Raw genomic sequence first — 16,137 nt, 5'->3', positions numbered from 1 at the left:
TATGTACTCATGAATGTTGGATTCCTGAAGAGCTGGGGGGCAGGACCTCACCTCCCTGCAGCCAGCTCGAGAGGGGTCAGGGTGCAGAGGAGACATGGGTTTCTCAAAGTTGCATGGCAGTGATGCTGGGAGGTCAGAAGCTGACCAGAGCATCTGGCATTCCCAACAGCCCTTTTCATGCCTAGGTACATAGATACAGGTAACAGGGATGGGTGGGACAGGGTATGAGATGACTTGTGCCCTTGGGTACAGGGTGAGCACCTCACTAGGGTATCAAGAAAGCCTCTTAAAACTTGTCTCTCCAAACTGATGGCCAAGCACCCAGCCCGAAGTCTCATTGTCTGGTGAGAGCATGAAAGCTGTACCCACACCAGGGTTACAGTGTCTGTACAGATGGTCCTTTCTCCCAGAGCATCCAGCCTACTCAGGCAGAGACATCACCCAGGGGGAGCACAAGGGAAATTAGAAACCAGCACAACCCACCTGCCTCGGCCAAGCATCTTCACTGCAGAAATCATCCTTCTCTTAAAGGAAATTAAGTGAAAAAGCTGTTCTTCTCCTTTTGAGAAACAACCAAATTTCTGAGTTCTTCCCAGCCCCTGGCAGCCCACAGTACTGCTCAGCAGTTCTGTACTTTTATTCAGTCTACATTTCTTTTAAGGCAACTTGCCACAAAACTTTCATCCACAACAGTAAAAAAAACCCATCAGGAAATATTTTTGAGTGATTCAAGGGCAGATATGAATATACAAAATAAGAACCTTTCTCTCTTTCTGGTAGAACAGTAGGAAAAAGCATGGAAGTGCAACAGAGAAGAAAGTCTAAGCAACTTTTTTGTTGCTGTTTGTTCTGGGAGATGGTAGTGAACAAACCTACCCACTACGAAGAGTTTTTCCAGGAAGTGTAGGTTGCTGCACCCTGTATCCCCTGAGCAGCAGGCGCTAGCACAACAGTTCTCATGCTACTTGCAAGCAGAGAATTTGGAGGAGCCCCAGCAACGTGCACAGAGGATGAACGAACCCTATGGCCCTGAGGCACCCCGTCCCATCAGCAGCACATCTCCTGGCACCATGAAAATGTTCATGTGCTTCCTCACTGTATTTACTGTAGTGCAGACCATTGGGACCGTGCTCTTCTGTTTGTATCTTCACATGAAGATGGATAAGGTAAGCGGATAGAGAAGGTTGTCTCTGTCCCTGATGGATTGCTGGCATGCTTTGACTTCAGGTCTGGTGAGATCTGCTCACCAAGAGGATGAGCATGGTGGAAGATGGTGCTGACCACTGGATGGAGGTAGCAGTATCATTTATCACACTCATGTTTCTCATTTCTGCTTTAATTTGCCACGAGACATACGTGGGAGATCTGTTCCCCTTGCTAACAAAAAATAGAATGACCAATCGCTAAGAGACATTTAGAATAAATCTGGTAGCTGATGGCTAGTCTGAGGACAAGAGGGTGTGGTTTAGACATGCAAATGGCTGGTTTTGGTTTGGTGGTGGTTTTTCTGATTTTGTAGCACTTATTAGCACTGTGACGTAAACTGAGAAGATGAAAGGTCCAGAAATAATTTTTTTTTTTTCATGTTTCAGTGATTTTATCAACATCTCACTCCAGGTGCTGTCTTTCAGTTTAGGGAAGAAAAGACTGGACCATAGTACTTTCTCCATTTTTGAAGGTACACAGTAGCAGTGATCCTGTCCCATACCTGGGACAATATCTACCAAAAAGTTGAAGTCCAGAAAGCTGGTTTTGAGGTTGGTATGGCTGCAGCTGCACTGCATGAAGCCAGAAATGACTGCCAGCTAAAGAAATATGTGCCTAAAACCCAGAATTTTTCTTACCTGATACAGTGGTACGGTGGAGGTTACTGATTTTTACATGTGTCATTTCAACTTAATTTGAAATTTAGATGTGTGGTTTCTGATCTACAAGGATGGAGAGCAATGTTGAGCTAGAGGGGCTTTAATATCAGAGAGCTGGAAGGGGACTTCACTGCATGGAGGTTGCAGGCTATCATGAAGGAATGTGTAGAGGGTCTCTGGCAGAGGGAAACATGACTACAGGCTGAGGATCAGAGGCAGCTGAAATGCAGTCACAGGTGGCAAGAAGATTTCAGTTGCCTTCAGAGCTTGTGGCAGGGCTTCAAATCTGATCCTTCATATCTTAGTGCTGCCTGTGCTGAGCTCTCTGTCCTGCTGTGTGTCCTCATGTCCAGCTGCACTTTACCATTTAACTGAATGTTAGGTTTTTACAAGGAACAAAAAACCAACAAAAAACCAAATAGGTGTAAATATAAAAATCATAATTTGGATGCATTTAATTATTTTCTTATTGGCTTTCTAATTTTTTTTTTCAATCTGAAGATCTTGGCACAATTTAGCCCCAACCTACATGTTGTTTTGTTTTGCTGGCAATGCTTTTAGTCAATAAGTGAGCAGAAAAAAATTAAAACCCCTCTGTGAGGGGCTGAGTGGGCATCCCAGCTGCCTGCTGAGGCCATTGGGGAAGGACCTGCAAAGCCCGAGCCCCTGAGCCACCCACTGGGATTTCTGTGCCTTTAAGAAAAGTCAGAGATGGACATTTAAGTTAATTATCAAGGTGATAGAAAATAGATCCTGAGCAATCCTTCTGTCACCTGGCATTGTCATTCGGGGTGAGCTCCATGGGTTTAATTCTCAGTGGATGAGGGCACAGATGCTGTGTTGGGTGTCTTGTGGGAGCTCTTGCTGCCCATGGTTTGTCTGCCCACCTCATCCCAGTGCTGAACATCTGACCCTGAGCTTCCCTGGATTTATTGCTGGTAGGAATGCAGCATGGCTCTGCTGCCAGCTGTTGCAGATTTCCTACTAACATCCCATTGACCCTCCCTTCTCTCCTCTGTTGGCAGATGGAAGAGGTGTTGAGCTTAAATGAAGATTACATCTTCCTGAAGAAAGTACAGAAATGTCAGACAGCAGAAGGTCGGAAGTCGACATTATTGGACTGTGAAAAGGTTATAAAGGGCTTCCAGAACATCCAGTGCAAGGTACATGCTGTTGGGTGGATAAAGATCCCACTGAAGAAGGAGAGGGGCTCTCAGTCACACACAGAGCTTCACCCCAAGCTTTTTTTAAAACCATGGGTGCCCTTTACTTTTGGGCTGTGTAGCACATGCCCTTTTTTATACTGCATTCTTTTTATACTATATTGATATTATTGAAAAATCTCATTGATTTTTTCCTAAAATGCTCTTGATCAGAGCACATCCAGCTGCAACATGCTATGGTGTGTTTGGAGCTCATGGTGAGCAGGATGGAGCTACAGCCACCTTGGCACTACTCCCTGATTCCAGTCTGAAAAGAATTTATTTTCTGCTGTCTGGCACCTTGCTCCAGTCCTGTGCTGGGTGGCTGTGAGGATGCTTGTGGCCACCTGCCACTGGAAACACATTTCCGCCCACTTTGCCCAGGTATCAATGACAGTACAAGGCTTGGGCAAGGAAACAGCTCCTGGCAACCAGTGAGGAGGAGCATGATCACATTTGGATGCAGAAGAGCCAATTTGCATTGCAACGTGCATTGCAATGAGGTGCTCTAATCCTGCTCAGCCCTGAATTCACTGCTTAGGAGTGGCTGTGCTGGCCAGAATAGACAGGAGAGGAACATTTTTTCCTCATTGTCACTGCCTGATGACAACAAATGCCTGAGCTAAACCTGCCTCAGCTAAATCTTCAGGTTTGCAACAGTACCCAACTGACCACCAAAAATTATGTCTGAGGTAGGCTGTGCTCAGCAGTCCTGAAAACTCCAACTGCAGGGCAGGGATGTACATTTGGCAGCACTTGCATCATGGCATCATGCATCATGGCAATGATGCAAAAGGAGATTTTTCTTGTTTGTTTATCTTATTGTTTTCAATAAACTTTACCCATCATTTTAATTGAATAAAACCTAAGACCATAAAACCTATAAACTCCCTGCTGCAAACAGCCCGTGGTCATGTGTGAAGCTGGGGAAGGTACAAGAGGGGCTCTCTGGCTTCGGGTATCCTCTGTCACGAGCTGACAAGGTTGTTGGAGCCAAATATCACCAACTCCAACAATGACCAGAGCATCTTTTATACATAAATTTTCAAAATCATTGATTTTGAAAAAAAACCCATATATTTTTCTGTTGTAACAGGACAGACCCCACAAGGAGCAGCCCAAGTTTGAAATGCAGAGAGGTGAGTTTCCTGGTGTAACCGGTACACTCATGGTTTACTAGGGCAGGAGGAGTTCCTTGGCCTGGGAAGGGGTTTCCTTCAATAGCCCATGAGTTTGTCAGGGCATGGTGTGGAGGCAGGGGACAGGTTGGGGTTTGAAGCATCCCTATGGATGTAGGACTGAGCTTGGTGTGGGCTGGTAGAGGGGGACACTGGGCATGGCTGTCTCCCCAGGGCAGGCGGTTCTGGGTGCCAGAGTAGACAGTCTGAAATTGTTGAAATTGAGCCCGAAATTAAATCTGTGGCCTTTTTACGTCACAGGTCCTGAGCACCATGAGCATCCGCATTTGACGCACAAGAATGAGACATCTGTGGCAGGTGAGGTGTGGGCACACCCAGGTCCTGTTCCAATAGTGGGCAAGGTGGCATCATCTCCTCCACAGGCTTCATTCATCAGAGGCTTCCCCTCAGAGACACCTGCAGGTCTTTGCTGAGTGGAGTCCTGCCTCACTCTGGGCTGGGGGTGGAATCTGGAGATGTAGAGAATCTTGGCCTGTAGAGAAACATTAAGGGTGGCAGGTGCTACAGTCCCCGCAGAGGAGCACTGGGGAAACAGTGAGTGCCAAGGCATCAATAACACTGGTCTTTCTAAATTGCAGCAGAGAAGAGGGAGCCAATTGCAGTTCACCTGGCAGGTCAGCAGAGCAACAAGGCAGGCTCAGGTAAGACAGACTCACTTGGTCCTACTTCAACTGGGGAGCCAGAGGGACAGAACAGTGTGCATTCCCAGTCCTGCCCTGCTGCTCTCTAAGGGCAGGGAAAGGGACAGAACAACTCCAGCACAAAAGTGTGTCCCCAAAACACATCAAACCTCCCAGTGGTCACATTGCCATGTGCACCTGTGCCATGTGGGGTTCACACATCCCAACTGTCCTCAGTAGCCCTATGTGTGCCCATCCTGGAAATGCACCACAGGGCTTAATCTTTCCAGTGTTTTTTATGAGTGGCAAACTTCTTAGTTTTGTATTTAAGGAAAACAACCTCTCATTTTTCTTTTGTTCTTAAAATAGATCTTTTTGCTCTCCTGGCCATCTCTTGCTATGGTGGCTGCTGCAGGAGAGCCCTGCTTGCATTTGTGTCTGCTGATTGAATCCTCTTCTCACCCATAGTGGTCCTGGTAGTAAGATGGGCTGCCTGAGGGCTTTACAATCGCAGCATAGGGTTCCAAACTGGTTTAGTTAAGGTGCAATTATTCACAGCCATGGCCACATCAGGTTTCAGAAAAACACATGAGTCCTTTTGCATTTTTGCATCCCACTGTATCGACTGTGGTTGCTCTTGCTGCTCTATTCCTTGGCTTAGCCTTAGCTGAGGGACTTCCCACAACAGCAAGGATTACCAAAGTGTGTATGAGCTTGCAAGGTCAGTCACTCCATCTGCAAGGATTTCACAATCTAAGCACTTCTGATTTAATTCTGGAGTAACTGACAGTAACTGGCAACTGCTCTTTCCATCTCTGACGCAGCATTTGACCCAATGCTCAGTCTACCTGTGGAAAGCTTAGTGTTAGATAAGATCAGAGAAGTGAGAAACTCACTGTATTTTAAAACTCCCTGCTCAAACACTTGTTGAGCCTATAAAGCAGGCTCAGAGAACCTGTAGAGAGCAGAAGTTGCCTGGAGCTCAACTCTGTGTGGGGAAATGTCCCTGTGGGATGCTTGGTCAAGGCCCATGGGCTGTGTGATTCCTCCAGGACTACCCATGGCACACTGTCTCTAGGCTGGGACAGTTGAACTCATTATTCCCCTTGGAGCCAAGTTGCTCCCCCTGGCTGCTCTTCCAGGTGTCTCTGTAGGCTGGGGAAGGCAGATGTCCAAATTCCAGAGGTTGTAGCTGAGCTCAGCCCCTACAGCCGTGGCTTCCAGGTCTCTGTATAGGCTGTATAGGCTCTGTAGGCTTATCTGCACTAACCACATGAGCTACTCTGATGACACCAAAAATGTCCCAAAATCCATGGCATCACCTGATCTGTGTGGGCCATGGTCCTGGCAATGGGAGGCAGCACTCACTGTGCTAAGCCCTTGCAGCTCTGCACTTAGGTAGGGATAGCAACTGTGCAATGTTAATTTTTGTACTTCCTTGGTAAAGTCTTGCCATAGCCAGAGGCTGAGAGGAGGAAGGACTCTGGAGAAAAGTCAGCCCCCAACTGGGAAAAATGGGGATGGGAGGCTCTTAAGAGCAGAGTTGCAGCATGTTTTGGTAGTGCTCTGAGGGCTTGAAGGGTGTCCCACTGAAGTCCATGAAGGCAGCAAATGGAAGTGACAGAGTGTTTGGTCTGCTGCAGTAAACACAGACAATCCTTCTCCCTAAGCATTTCCACTTGGCTGGATGAAGGAAGCTAAATGTACCTCTACTCACATATCCAGTCAAGGCTGACAAAGCCAGTGATCAACAACATGGGTTAAATCTGCTCCGGCCTTGGGGAAGGGTCCCTGCTCCCGTGGGCTGGGAATGGTGTCCTGGGCTGGGTGCCCCATTAACTGCACCCCACGGACAGACAGAGGCTTTGAGGCCAGATGTCTGTGGGTGCCCCCTCAAATCAGCCTGCCAAAGTGGAAATCTCCTTCTCTGAGCTCATCTGCCATGCTCTCTCCCTACAGTGCTGGAGTGGAGGGAGACCATGTATGGCCCCACAAACAGCTTGATATCCAACAAGGAGGGGAAAGTGAAGGTGGAGGAAGCAGGGCTCTACTACATCTACTCCCAAGTCAGCTTCTGCACCACGGAAGTGTCTTTGGCACCCTTCACCCTCTATATTTATTTACATATCCCCAAGGAAGAGGACCGGCTCTTGCTGAAAGGACAAAAGACACAGAGCTCTTTGAAGACACGTGAAGAAGGACACTTGAAGACCCTCTGTGAACTCCAGTCCATCCGTGTGGGAGGTGTCTTCAACCTCCGGGAAGATGACATGGTCTTTGTCAATGTGACAGACTCCACAAAAGTGAGGTACAGCCACGGCAACACCTACTTTGGCATCTTCAAGCTGTAGTGAGGAAAGGGTTATCCTGAGCTGGGAATCCAGCCCAGCTTTCTTGAGCAAAGTGCCTTTCCCTTTTTCCCTTATTTATGTTCCTCTGCCTCTCTGTTTTCCTTGGTTTTTAATTTGTAAAAAAATTTATATGTATAAATTTTGTTATTTATTAATGAAGGCCAAAGGGCCCTGAGAACACAAATGGAACAAAGTTTGAAGCTGTTATTATTTGCTTTCAGTTTTTATTCTTTCGCAGCCAGTGATTTGGTACATGCTGGTGTTGTGTGTCTGGGTCCACCATATCCCACGTTCCTGGCAGGGTCGTTGTCCCTGTTATGTCATAAGAGCTTTGTTTACCAAACTCTGCCATCAATGTTTCTTTCCTAGAAATGTAGGATGGCTCAGGGCACTTCAGCCAGGCTGGGTTCATACATATCTCCAGGACCAATCTGCGTACAAGCATCAATGGAAAAAACATAAAAAGGCTTAGGAATATCTTCTCTAAAAGAATGAGTAAGCCCAGCACTGTCTTTACATGGTAGCTGCTGGGGAGGCAATGTTGCCACTCCAACTGTCTACTGTATCTGGAGAAACGCCTTTTTTCCATCCATGTCTGTCTGTGAAACTCATCTAACTTCCTCAGGGTGGCACTGCCTTGGCTGGGGTCATACTTGGTGAAAATCGCTCCACACCGGAGGGGTGATTGGTGGCTTGAGGGAGGACTGCAGATTTCAAGGCAGAGAGAAAGTAGGGCACTAGTGGTGGTCTGCTCTTAGTGACCTGAATCTGTTCACCAGACTGTTCTCCCGCCTCTGCAGGCAGAGGAACCTTTGCCTGTGGACAGTTTCACTACCCTGTGGAAGGGGCACTGGGCACCACCATCAAAACTGGAACTGCATCTTCTCCTGACACCCCTCCTACCCAAGGAGGAGGACCAGGAAACCATGGGGCTGGCAGGCCCACCTACTTCTTCCCTTCAAGGCACATGCGCAGAGCATCTTCTGGCTGTCCTCAGTGAGGACATGTCCACAGGGGCATTTTTCCTGGAGCTCCAGGAGAGCAGGACTGTGCAGATGCCCTCTTGGGCAGGGGGTACCTGGGTGACACTGCACACTAGGGTCTTCCCAGCCCTATTCTCCAGCTTGGTCTGCAGGGAAGGTGATCAGGGCACAAGGATATTGATTGCATTTTAAAAAACATTTGAAGATGGTACATGTGACAAGCCTGGGGGTTTTGGTTATACAGGTCACACTTAGAGAGTCAAAGTTTGGGAATAATCTTGGATGCCAACAGGTTTGCAAATGGAAGAGCTTCCAGATTTGGACAGTCTTTAGGCTTTGTTGTGCTGGAGGCTGCAGATCTAGTCCTAACACGGTGCCCAAATGCCACCACTGGTGGGATAGAAGGGGCATTTTTTTTCACAGCTCATTGCAGAGCTGGGTGCCCAGCACAGCCCCCTTCAAAGTCAATACAGCTCAGGGACTGTTTGGTTTCACTATAATTTAGTAAGTATTTTTGGCTGTTCTCCAAAACTACCTAACTTTTTTAGAGGATGGACCACTCTTGTCTGACATCTTGTATGAAGACTATTTATTTAACTAAACCCATCTTATATTTGTAACCAGAGAGACTGAGTGCCAGAGGACTGTGCATTATGCTGTGTTTTGCAGCATAATTCAGTGTTCATGGTTCCCCCTTCCACAGTGTGGGGTTTCTTCCACTGATCACCCCACAATTAATACAATTTATGGATTTAGACATAGGTGGTTCTGTATGTTTTGAACACTGCTCACCCTTCCCAGCCCCAGGCTGAGATTTCACAGGGGTCTGGGGTTGAAGAGAGCAGTGGGGTGGTACTGGGGGTCACAATGGGGACAGGGGCAGCCATTCAATCATGCTCCTTGGGGCATGTTGAGATGCCAGGGCCAGGCAGCACTAGGGACGTTTTGGCAGCAGAAGGAAGCAGAGAGCCCCTGTCCTGGGAGGGCAGTGAGACACCAAGGCTGAAGCCCCTAGCACAGCCATGAAACAGAGGGGTGGGGACTAGTTTTTAATGGGACTTAGGACACCTGACTGAAAGAGGATTATTCCTGCCTGTCCTAAGGTCATGAAGCCTGCAGGGATGTCTCTGCTTCAGAGCAGAGGGATGGATGCTGCACATGCTGTGTGTGCAGCTAGGCAGCTTCTGCCTCCCAGGGTGCCCCGTGGTGGTGTGGGTCTAACCACATCCCTGCTGCAGCTGAAACGCAGCCAGCCCTGGGCTGGGCTCCTGGAGGCAGTGCTGGGCTGCCTGAAGAACCGCAAACCTCTGCAGGGGAGGTGGAGGTGCTCAGTCATGGTGGCAGTGTGGGTGGAAACTACAGGAGAAACCAAAGATGGTGCAAACTAGCATGGCCTGAGACAGGGGGAGAAGCTTGGAGCAAGTGGATGGGGAGGAGAGAGCTGTGAAGAGAGTGTGTGTGGCCAAAAACAAGGAGTGGGAAGCCTGCTGTGGTGCCCAGCCCAGATCACTGAGCATGGATCCAGGAGCTGCAAATTGCATGGTTGAGGAAAACAATTAAAGAGGAGAGGAGAAAAACAGTCATTAAACAAATCCTTAAATTTTGCAGCAAGGGCAACAGATGCCAACTGTCACCTCCCCTGCCTGTGGGCTGCCTGACCAGCCCCAGCCCCTGCCCCCATGGCTGCCTTTCTCAAGGTTTTTGTTTCTTGCCTCTGTTTCTTGATGTGCCAAAAATAGCCTGTGGGATTCAGATGTGAGGTAGCGTGTGATGAGAGGGGACAAGGTGCGTTTGCCACCATTCACCTGTGTCCTCCCCCAACCTTGCCTGTTGCCGTAGCTGGCACTGTTTCCTCTCCCCATGGAAAGTTTAAAGGTTGTCAATACATTGATTTTTGATATGAGGCCTCTATGCCAGTCCTGAGGCTGTGGATTTTACCGTTTCCAAAATGATTTTTGTTCTGAGTTAAGAAGGGGTTGAGAGGGTAATGAGTTTGCAGGGCACATCAGCAGGATTGGCACAGGGAGTGATGGATGAGCAGTGGCAGGAACAAGCAGCAGCATGGGCATCTGCTGGGAGAGGTGTTTGCATGGTTCAATACACACTAAGCTCACTAAAAAAAATTTATATATATATATATTTAATACATATTATATATATATATATACCAGGTTGCTCCAAGCCCCATCCAATCTGGCCTGGAACCCTTCCAGGGATGGGGCAGCCACAGCTTCTCTGGGCAACTTGTGCCAGGGCCTCACCACCCTCACAGGGAAGAATTTCTTTCTAATATCCCATCTAACCCTGCCCTCTGGAAGTTTTGGACTTCAGTGTTTTGGCATGATGCACCCAAGGCTAGTGCTTCTTTTTTCCCTTGCTCTTTTTCCTACTCTGAGTGCTGTGTTTGGGGAAGGAGAGGAGGGTCCAGCCCTCCTGCCCTTGATCCTCCACTTCTGCTGTGGGCTGAAGACTGAGGCACATCTCTACCAAAGAGTTAAAAAACTCCCAACCTGCAGGAGACGTCTTGTCCAAGTGGTGGTAGACCAAAGGAAATCCTGTCACCACACCTAATTGCCAGAAAAAAACCACACACTAACTAAAAAAAAAATAAAATCTCAAACGGGCAGGAAGTCACTTATCTACAGCAACTGCCTGGTGCAGCAGAGTAGTCTGTTTTCCATAAAGCATCCTTGTGAACAGAGTGCATGTGGGGCTTGAGGGATGGAAATGCATCCCTTGCCCTGGGACCAGGCACCCTTGGCCTGCTGCAGATATGAGTGATGATGGAAGCAACAGTCCAAGTGCCAGCATCACCTTTCACACCAGTAGTCCCACCAGCAAATCAGAGAGGTATGATGCTGCTATGGCATTTTGAGGAAATGAGTGATGCCCAGAGCAAGCACTGGCTTTGCTTTCATGGTAGAAACACAGGAAGCAGCTCCAAGGGCTAAGAAGCAACTTTTATCCTTTATTTGTTGAAAATGTCAATTAAAAAACTGTTCAAAATAAAAACATGTTAGAAAAGTTGAACTTGCATAAGTAGTTTACAGTAAATAAACCTACATGACAAAGATACACTGGAAGGCAGCTGACACAACATCCATCTAAATACAGACTCACTGGAACCTATTTACAAAACACTGTAAACAAAGTAAATATGGAAACATTGCTGTCCATCTGGCATGGCTTCTTTTCCTTTTTATTTTATTTTCTTGTCTTTTTTTGGCTTCTAGCTCTTGACAAACACTTGATCCAAAAAGTCCCAGTGTGCCCTTCATCACATTACATCTCACAAACATGCATATATATGTACATAGCATGGGTTTCAACTGAGCCTGGGGGCAGAGAGGACACATTTCCACCCTCTCCCTGGAGTGTCAGTGGCGCTTGGTTTGTTCAGCATGTCAGCAGCCCAGTTCCCAGCCCAGCTTGGAGCAGGCAGCAGGGCCAGGCATTACCGAGGGGTCTGGGCAAGGCCTCCCCAAGCAGCAGTAAGTGCAGCAAAGGTCCTGCTCCTGGAAAACAATTCACAAGCACTGCAGGGCTTGACTGCTGACCAAATCACTCAACTGTGTGACCAGGGAGGGATGTGGGGAGCTGCCATCTGGCTGGGATGCTCTGGGGATGGCAAATGTAGCCAGACCTCCGTTTTGCTCTAGAAATAGCTTAAAGAGGGTTTCTTAATACGCTCTTCGAGATGTTTTGGAGTCTGTATCTCCCAAAACACCATTTGCAATGTCCTGGCTAAATTTTAATGGCAAGGAGGGAGTTGTAATTATTGCCTCTGTTATGTCCTTCACAACCAACATAATGGTGTGACTGTAATGAGCTGTGGTGCCTCTGCACACCCTGGGACCATGCTGCCCTGTGAGATAAATAAGACATAACTTTAACAGAGGATTATTTTTATAATGATGTTAAAGAAGGAAGGAATGAAAACACCAGTTCTAAACTAGGGCATAACACCAAATAAGATAAGGAGAGCTGATACATATGCATGTTGCCTGTGTGCTATGTTCAAGGAGCTGTGCAGGGATCTGTGAGGGTGTTGCACATCCTTGCCTCAGGAGCGTTCCAGCTCTTGTCAAAGCATAAATACCTTCCCTATCTCAAGGGAAAGTTCCTTTTCCCTAGCGGAAAGTCCCTGTGGGATGATGTGGGGAGAAGTGGCCACTGGTAACGTTCCCAGCCTTTGGGAAGGAGCGATGGAAAGCATGAAGGGGGCAAAAGGCAGCAGGGGACCAGCACATTTGGGGTTGCTTTTTGTTGCCAAGCAGTGTTTACATTTCATATGGAGAAAAGCATGTCCTGCAAGAGGAAGCACAGCAAAATTATAATCTCTTAGGATACCTAGACACTCAATGTGAAAACAAAGCAGGGGGTAGGAATTCTACATCATGCATATGAAAAGGGATGGGGGCAGAACAGCAGATACCTGTTGTGCTAATCATGAGCTGTAAGGAGGCAGCACTGTGCAAAATACCTTCCTATGCGCTCTGACAGGTGCTCCAGATCTGGCTTCCCCCAAGGAGTTCAAACATCTTCATGTTAATTGCACATTTTAATCAATATCAAGGCCACACAGGAACCACAGTATTGCTGGGCTCTAGTTCGCTACAGTCAACTAATGGGGAAAGAGAAGATGGATGGGAAAAGCTTCCCCAGTTGTGATTATCTAAAAAAAGAAGCATGGTGCTTTTTTGGTTTCTGATCAATGCCACCTCAGTAACATTTTCATTCAATAAATAGGTACTGGTGATTTTGGAAAGAACTAAAGTATTAAAAAGTGCTTAAGCTTCTTCTAGGAAACTGCTGCCCAAGCCTTTGTGAGCAACAATCACTAGCAGAGTTTGTATTTGCTCCCAGTAGCAGGTACAATGAGGTATTAGTTGCTGCAGATGAATTGTGAATCGTGGACTGCTTGCTTACTAGTTCAGTTGTGATTGATTGTTTCTGCTTTATTTCCTTACTGGATGGAAGAAAAACTATTTTTTTCTCTATGACTTTTTTGTTGGTTTTTTTGGTTTTGTTTTTTTGGTTTTTTTTTGTTTTTTTTTTTTTTGTAACAAAATACCCCAAACCAACAAAATAAGGAGCAAGAAGAGGCAAAGGATCCAGTTCCACTTCCCAAAAATACACCTGAGGTCACACACCACTGCCAGCAGCCTCTCCATGAATTCAGGCAATCAGGGATGACTTGCGCCCAGTGTCCTCCCTGCCACACTCATCCGTCTGTTTCAGCAGCCTTCTCACCAGCTTCTCCAAGTCCTTCCTGGATTTAAGCTCTTCCTCCAAACACTGTTTCATCCTTTTGTTTTCCTGCAAGGTAAAAACAAAGGAATAAAGATGCAGTTATGCCCATGCACTTTATGCAGTGAGGTACTTGCATGCATCTTCTGCCCGATGCCTCAGAGGTGACAGGAGGAAAGAGGACATATTTCCTCTGAGTCTACAAGAACTGGTGTCTACCAGACCCCTATAAAATGAGTGGGCAAGATGAAAGAGCTTTTGGGACAGGGTGGTAACACATCTTTTGTGTTACCACAAAGACCAACTACTCCTTCCCTCTTGCTTTCTCTAGCACTCAAGCATGGAGGATGAGAGGAAGTGGTCTCCAGCTGCAACAGGGAGGGTTTATGTTGGATATTAGGAAAAGTTTCTTCATGGAAAGGGTTGTCAAAACACTGGAACAGTCTGCCCAGGGAAGTGGTGGAGTCACCATTCCTGGCAGTGTTCACAGAATGTGTGGGTATGGCACTTCAGGACATGTTTTAGTGGTGAACATAGTGGTGGTGCTGGGTTGATGGTTGGACTTCATGATTCCAGAGGTCTTTTCCAACCTTAAAGATTCATGATTCTGTGATTCAGGGAGGTAAACCAGAAAAAAAGTAATGCTCATTCAGGAATTTGCAGGATTGGACCAGGATCAGCAAGACTTTTCCGGGCACCAACCAGTTGAAGATGACCCAGCACAGATTGGTTGGCTGTCACTCAACTCCCAGCACAAACAATCCCACACAAATTACCTGCTTCAGCTCTTTGACTTCATCTTTCAGTGCATAAACTGTGTCAACAAGGCTTCTGAAAAAAATAAATTAAAGAAAAAAGAAATTAGAATTGGCATGCAGGAAAACAGTGATAGCATGGGAGGGGCTGATAGGAAAGTTGCAGCCAGATTCTGCTTCCCAAGCATCAGGCTGCTGCCTGGGAGGGGACTCTGGAAACACAGCCCAGGAGCATTTATAGGCCACTGGTCCAAAACTCAGAGCTCTTTTCTCAAACCTTGATACTTTGTTGTGCTTTGAGTTATCAGCAAAGGTCTGTGGCTTTGGCTTCCTTGTTTATGCTATGGCAATAAATAGCAACGACTTTAAAGGTAGAAATGCCTGAGTATCTTTTGTAAAGCAGTCATGATTCCTTGAGGCTGTGCTGCAAAAAATCAAACGTGAAAGGAACACACTGACTGGGTTGGAAAGGGAGAGGCTCAACACAGTGACCCAGATGCACAAGTTACAGAACAGGCTGGGAGCACTCACAGGCTGGTGCCAGGCAGGCCCCTGAGAGGCAGCAACAGTCCAGTACATCAGTAGTTAAAAAAATAAGAGCCACTTGTTCGGTTCTGTCCTCACTGACCCCATTATCCTACATCTGCATAAGCCATAAAATGGGGATCCAGATTCCCAGAGGGATACAGCCATGTCAGGGCAGCTGGGAGGGTGGCCCTGTCCTTAAAAGGGACAAAATAGCAGTTGAAATTGTCTGGTGGTTCTTTGCCAGAACTAAGGCATTAGTCAATGACACCAGGCCTGCTCCTCTGTGGGGGCAGAGAAGGAGAAGGCATTGGTTTTTAATGCCCTTCCAAAAAGTGACACAGGGATCTATCTGCAAGTGGAGAGCAGCCGCACTTACTTTTCCTCCGTGACTGTCTGGCCATTGCTTCGTGTCTCCTCTATGATGATTTTCTCTTCCTCAGGAAGAAGGACTTGGGGGATGGAGTCTTTACGGGAGCCTGTGTACAAGAAATATGCATGAGGGAGAAAAAGGGGTAATCTTCCCTGGTGCCCATGCTATATCAGAGACAGAAGCTCTCATTCTTCCTGCTCCATCAGCCTGGGGCAGGCTGGAGATGTCAGCTACATCCCACTAACCCAGAGCTACAGCAGCAAGTGGAAAATTTTCAAGAGTACTCATTGCACCTAAAGTTACATCATGACTTATAAATGAAACCATTCGACTAGCGTCTAGAGCTCCCCAAAGAACCATGGCATCTCTTTTTAATATGTACCATTATTAAAGTTCAGAGATTTAATTGGCTGACATCTCACCAGCAATGATAAATAGTTATATTTCCAGAGATTAAGATGTTAGATAGGTTCTTATGAAGCAGGTTGTTCTTAAACATGCAGCTGATTGAGAGATAATATTCATGCTTCCTTTCTAAAGCAACCTGAGATTATCATCAGGTAATCACTGGTGAAATAGCTGTGTCTCATCTGCCCTCCTACCTGCTTCATTCTCTGTGTTTAGAAGAAAAACAATGGCAACTAAACCACTAGGCAGATGAAGCTTCCTTATCTTGAAGATTGAACACTACAGTTTCCTAGCATGAGTCTCGTTGCTGTATGATGCAACATCTGTTTTTTCACAAAGGGGTTATCAGTGTTGTGGGCAGAGTAGGAGCTAAATAATGTGTTTGTGTGCCCACCTGAGCTGAGAGCTTGCTGGAAGCCTGCCCCAGTACAGTATGCCTCAATCACCTTCAGGATCTGAGCATCCTCCTCCAGCGCAGCAGTACCTGTAAAACATTGCAAACAACAGCATGCACAAAAAACAAGGTACTCTGGCCTTGTCTCTCCCAGTCTTTGCTCTCAAGCCCCTTAAGAGATCATGCTGTTTCTTTGGCTGACTGCCTCTGGG

At 46.9% G+C, this 16,137-nt stretch overlaps 2 protein-coding genes across 9 annotated transcripts in view; one reads left to right on the top strand and one right to left on the bottom strand.

Moving 5' to 3' along the window:
* The first annotated feature begins 1,010 nt into the window (after positions 1-1,010).
* On the top strand, positions 1,011-7,311 carry CD40LG (CD40 ligand). The gene is made up of 6 exons (XM_053990327.1): positions 1,011-1,166; positions 2,891-3,028; positions 4,164-4,206; positions 4,507-4,563; positions 4,845-4,907; positions 6,846-7,311. The coding sequence occupies exons 1-6, from the start codon at positions 1,011-1,013 to the stop codon at positions 7,235-7,237; spliced, it is 849 nt and encodes a 282-aa protein (XP_053846302.1). The 3' UTR covers positions 7,238-7,311.
* A 3,857-nt stretch (positions 7,312-11,168) lies between these two features.
* ARHGEF6 (Rac/Cdc42 guanine nucleotide exchange factor 6) overlaps positions 11,169-16,137 on the bottom strand; it is a 38,778-nt gene continuing 33,809 nt past the window's right edge. For 6 of the 8 annotated variants that reach the window (XM_053990656.1, XM_053990655.1, XM_053990650.1 and 3 more), the window contains 4 exons: positions 15,926-16,015; positions 15,130-15,229; positions 14,247-14,301; positions 11,169-13,539 (listed from right to left, as the gene is read on the bottom strand). In XM_053990656.1, coding sequence (XP_053846631.1) covers positions 13,399-13,539; positions 14,247-14,301; positions 15,130-15,229; positions 15,926-16,015 — 386 coding nt within the window. In that variant the 3' untranslated portion in view covers positions 11,169-13,398. Of the gene's footprint in view, positions 13,540-14,242; positions 14,302-15,125; positions 15,230-15,925; positions 16,016-16,137 lie in introns of those variants that run through there. The other 2 variants (XR_008439438.1, XM_053990654.1) reach the window with 2 other exon arrangements.

Source organism: Vidua macroura, chromosome 14 (genome assembly GCF_024509145.1).
Source record: "Vidua macroura isolate BioBank_ID:100142 chromosome 14, ASM2450914v1, whole genome shotgun sequence".
In the NCBI taxonomy this organism is placed as follows: domain Eukaryota; kingdom Metazoa; phylum Chordata; class Aves; order Passeriformes; family Viduidae; genus Vidua; species Vidua macroura.
Note: the sequence above shows the minus strand (reverse complement) of the source record. Positions and strands in the feature narration are given on the sequence as shown.